The 4,901-nt window shown below is 49.2% G+C and overlaps 1 protein-coding gene across 1 annotated transcript; it reads left to right on the top strand.

Annotated features, from left to right (window-relative positions):
- Positions 1-261: 261 nt before the first annotated feature.
- On the top strand, positions 262-1,781 carry LOC136538053 (photosystem II D1 precursor processing protein PSB27-H2, chloroplastic-like). Its single transcript, XM_066530042.1, has 3 exons — positions 262-493; positions 595-968; positions 1,074-1,781. The coding sequence occupies exons 1-3, from the start codon at positions 382-384 to the stop codon at positions 1,209-1,211; spliced, it is 624 nt and encodes a 207-aa protein (XP_066386139.1). The 5' UTR covers positions 262-381; the 3' UTR covers positions 1,212-1,781.
- The last annotated feature ends 3,120 nt before the right edge of the window (positions 1,782-4,901 follow it).

The raw sequence follows: 4,901 nt of genomic DNA, 5'->3' as shown, positions 1-4,901 counted from the left end.
TGTTTCTCCTTGCTGAGCTTCGGGCCCGGGCATTGCTGGGTGGCCGGGTTGGCTAGCGTCAGGGTTTGTTTGTGTACACACAACATCACATGAACTGAGCTGCCAAAAGGCCTGTATTGCATGTTGCGTATCCGGCCACTGCTGGACCCAATGGGCCGTCCCGTGCTTTTGTTGCCCCTCCCGGTACCAAAGGCTTGTTACTATCAACTTCAAGCATCCGTGGTATCAAGCCAAAGCCAAGCCAGGTGAGAGTGCTGCAGATAAGGTTCTGGATTGACAGCCAAACATAGGCTCCACTTGAACCAAGAACAAGGTACTACGTACGAGCAATCCAAAGCATCCGTTGCTTCTGCATTGCAGAGGCCGTAGCTAGGATCAGCAATGCCTTCCCCTCCGCCGCCTCCGATGTCCACGCTGCACAAGTCTTGCTCGTCGCCGTCGCTGTCCCCGCCTAAGCTGCAGCGAGCTCCGGACAGCAGGCACAAGCCTATCTGTACGTGCCTCATCGTCACCATTCTCCCCCTTCTCTTCCTCCTCCTCGGTGCTCTCGCGTTTGTTTGATTAACTCTCGCGTGCCGCCGCGCAACAGAGCAGGCGGCGGAGCCTGCAGGCTGCCGATCACCAGGAGAGCTCACGCCGCCTCCCTCCTCCTCCTCGGCCTCGCGGGCGCGGCGGTGTCGGCGCCTGCGCCGGTCAGGGCGGCGGAGGAGGATGGGAGCGGCGGCGAGGAGGGCGTCCTCGGCGCCATCAAGTCCATCTTCGACCCCAACGAGAAGACCAAGGCCGGGAAGGTGCTGCCCAAGGCGTACCTCAAGGCGGCCAGGGAGGTGGTGCGCACGCTCCGGGAGTCGCTGGAGGAGGACGACGGCGGCGACATGGCCAGGTTCCGCCGGAACGCCGACGCCGCCAAGGAGTCCATCAGGGAGTTCCTGGGCGGGTGGAGAGGCCAGCAGGCCGTCGCCGCCGAGGTACATGAGCAGAAGCGGAGTAATGCGTGGCGGCAAGCTGTGATTCTGTGATCGTCCGCCCTCCGTTGGTCCATTTCTTACCCCGCTTGTTTCACTGCACTGCAGGAGTCGTACGTCGCGTTGGAGAAGGCGATCAGATCACTGGCGGAGTTCTACACCAAGGCAGGGCCATCCGCCCCACTTCCACAGGATGTCAAGAACAAGATCCTCGTTGACCTCAGCACCGCAGACGCCTACCTCTAGATTTTGCTTCTTCAGGGGCATTGTATTGCTTGCACATCTCAACGATGATGATTTCGTTCTAGTATATTTTGACCTGCACAAGCTTTCCTTCACAGGAAGAACAAGCACATTCCAGCACACAGCCAAGCAGCCATCTAACTTGTGTCTTTTTTGTTGTGTGTGTGACTTTACTGCAAGCCATCTAACTTGTATCGTTCCAGTGAAATTTTCCCCTTCCTATAACATTGCATGCAACCCTGTATCGTTCCAGTGTAGAGTGCCATATGCAATTTGTACAACTTCGTATTGTTGCAAAAGAGTTCGAGTTGCTATTTTGTATTGATTTTTCTACCATGGCAGGGTTGCTCTTACCCCTACTGTCGCCGAACCACTGGCTCACAGTTGGTCCCGCCGGCCGGCAACATCTGTTATTGTTTTGCCTTGCTAAGCTAGAAACTAGGGAGACACATGTGTTTGGTTGGTAGACAATATCACCTAGTAAATGGAAGTAAGTTTTTTTTTCCTTCCATGGTACACAATGGATAGGATACAACTCCCGCATGTTGAGCCCCTTGTTTGAACAGTCTGGTGACTTGATCATCCATACCCACGAGCTCTGATTTACCCCACTGACGCTGACGTTCAGCTTTAGCTCGAAACCTCAGACATGTCGTCTTCACCAATCTCGTACAACCTTGCACGACGCACGCCTGCCTCCCTAGCAGTAGCAGGTGTGTTAGAGGTCTTGGATTTCCTTTGCCAATTGCCACGCGACAGCGAGTTTGGATCCGTGTGGACAAGTTGGTGATGAAGCCCCTGCGTCGTGCTGTGCAGTTTACCTGCAATTTCCCCTTCCCAACCTGCCACTTACCTGCAATTGTTCCGCAGCGTCAGGTGGGCACGTGTAGGGTGCTTATATAAGTTTGTTGAGGGAGAGTTTGCTTGCCGTGTCCCCAAAATCAAAAATCAAAATGGCTGTTGTCAATACCATACCACTTGCTGCTGTAGTCATAATTGCATCTGTAGTTGCTATAGGAGCCAGCAGCTTAGAGTTTGACGTGGCCTCGCAGGGGTTCCAGGAATTTTACAGCGGGATGAAGAAGGCCCTCATCTCTGCCGGCGCCACTCATCTACAGCAGAGCCACCTCGGCGCCGGCGGCCAGCATGTCCTTGTTCTTCCTCAGCTGAAGACCCACGGAGCATACGACGTGCTCCTAGGAGCCAACGGCTTGGAGTTTGATGCGGCCTCGCAGGGGTTCCAGGAACTCTGCAGCGGGATGGAGAAGGTCATCGCTGCCATCGCCAACCATCTACAGCCGAGCTACCTCGGCGCTGGCGGCCAGTACGTCCTTGTTCTTCCTCGGCTGATGAAGACGCAAGAAGCAAACGAAGTGCCCCTCGAGCAGCTGGATAATTTGCTGAAGACGATCCACGACACGACAACGAGCTGCTGTCGCCAGTCCCTTCCAAGCGCCTGACAGAGGATGGCAGGCAGGAGCAGGAGCAGGAAGAGGAAGAGGAAGGAAGCAATTCTGCGTCCACTCGTCGACTAATAAATAACGTAGTAGTACTGATTTGTGATCGAATCCATCCAGAAAATATACGAGTATGCAGTAATTGAGCAGCTTTTAAGCAATGTACTGAGCAAAAATTTGAAATGATATTAAAAAGTTTGCAGCATTCTTCTGGTCCACCTAGTGCCTACGCATCACTACTTCAAGTCTTCAACCATGCTCTAGTAATAGCTAGAAAATGAGATGACGCTACTGATAGATTATTGGAATCGACTAGCAGTAGATCTAGCGTTTATAAATTTAAATTTAGGATATGATAAACCCTAGAATATGAACCGGTGCTAGAAAACAGAGAGAGAAGGATACGGTGTTAGCAAACCATCGATCGCTTTGGAGGTAGACGAGCTGGCCATGACGTTGGTGTCGGTGACGCGGTGAAGATGCAGAGTACCAGTGGAGTCCGACGACGGTGTGGACGTCGTAGTGAAGGTGCGGTCGTAGAGGCAGCGATGAAGACGCGGCGGTGGTGGCTTTCCGTCGTTGGCAGCGCCCCTTCTCTAGATCGGCTTAGGGTTAGGATGTAGGTGGAGTTTGTGGCGGCTCTGGTGAACATCGTGCCTTGTGCCCCAGCCCCACCTCTTTTTTATGGCGTTGTGCGATGGGGGCTCACCAACTATAGATAGGGTTGGACGCCCCCGATCAGGGCGTGGATCAATGGCCCAATTGGTCGTTGGGCCAAGTTGGTAGAGATCAACCTAACATTCTCCCCCTTGATCTCACCTTATGACTTAAACTTAACTTACTTTATTTTTTTCCCATTTCATCACAGATCAGTACATAAAGCGTGCCTCATCGTCACGGTCAGTTGCCATTAGATTAACAGCTATAATGCACCTCTTTGTTTTGAAACAGAATCTCATCTAGGCCCTTATTGTCCAGAAAGCATAGGCTTTCCCTTAAACCCATGCCGGCTAAGTGTTCTCTGAACACGTTGGGTGGTAAGCCTTTGTAAACGGATCCGCGAGCATCTTTTCTGTACTTATGTGCTCAAGACTAATTATATGATCCCGGACTTTGTCTTTCACAACATAATACTTTATGTCAATGTGTTTGGTAGCACCACTTGACTTATTGTTGTGAGCATAACATACTGCTGGATTATTGTCTTGATACAACTTGAGTGGCTTATGTATGTCGTCTACCACTTTCAACCCGGGCATGAACTTCTTCAACCAATTCACCTGCCATGTGGCCTCATAACACGCTACAAACTCAGCATACATCGTAGACGATGTAGTGATGGCTTGCTTTGAGCTTTTCCACGATATAGCTCCTCCTGTGAGAGTGAATATATATCCTGACGTGAATTTTCTATCATCTCCCGCATAATCTGAATCTATATACCCCTCTATGTGTAGGGAATTAGATCTTCTATACGTTAGCATGAGACCTTTTGTGCCTTGCAAGTAACACAAAACTTTCTTTACTAGTCTCTAGTGTTCTATTTCTGGATTACTCTGATATCTGCCAAGTAACCCGATAACAAATGCTAAGTCAGGGCGTGTACACACTTGAGCATACTGTAAACTTCCGACGGCTGAAGCATATGGAACCGCTTTCATTTGATCGATCTCATATTGGTTCATGGGACATTGAAATTCTCCAAATCTATCGCCCTTAACTATGAGAGCAGGTGAAGGCTTACAATTTGCATATTGTATTTCCTTAAAACCTTTTCTAAGTATGCATTTTGTGATAGTCCGAAAACCACATTTTCTCTATCTCGGTGAATATCTATTCCTAGAACGAACGAAGCTTCACCGAGATCCTTCATATAAAAATTCGAGGACAAAAACTTCTTCATTTCTAGTAGTAGATTAACATCACTACTAGCGAGTAAGATGTCATTCACATACAAGATTAGAAAAATGTATTTCCCATTCTTGAACTTTGCATAAACGCAATTGTCTTCTATATTTTCTTGAAACCCAAACTTTCTTATTGTACTTTTAAACTTTAAATACCACTGTCTTGATGCTTGTTTTAATCCGTAAATGGATTTCTTCAGGCGGCATCCCATACGTTCTTTTCCTTCAGCAATAAAACCTTTTGGTTGTGCCATATAAATATTTTTCTCCAAATCTCCATTTAGGAACGTCGTCTTTACATCCATCAGGTGTAATTCTAAATCGTAATG

Source organism: Miscanthus floridulus, chromosome 2, assembly GCF_019320115.1.
Source record: "Miscanthus floridulus cultivar M001 chromosome 2, ASM1932011v1, whole genome shotgun sequence".
NCBI lineage: Eukaryota > Viridiplantae > Streptophyta > Magnoliopsida > Poales > Poaceae > Miscanthus > Miscanthus floridulus.
Note: the sequence above shows the minus strand (reverse complement) of the source record. Positions and strands in the feature narration are given on the sequence as shown.

Coding starts and splice junctions, on each gene's coding strand:
- LOC136538053 (XM_066530042.1), top strand. CDS start 382: ATGCCTTCCCCTCCGCCGCCTCCGATGTCCACGCTGCACAAGTCTTGC. Junction 494..594: donor CAGCAGGCACAAGCCTATCT/GTACGTGCCTCA, acceptor GCAACAGAGCAG/GCGGCGGAGCCTGCAGGCTG. Junction 969..1,073: donor AGCAGGCCGTCGCCGCCGAG/GTACATGAGCAG, acceptor ACTGCACTGCAG/GAGTCGTACGTCGCGTTGGA.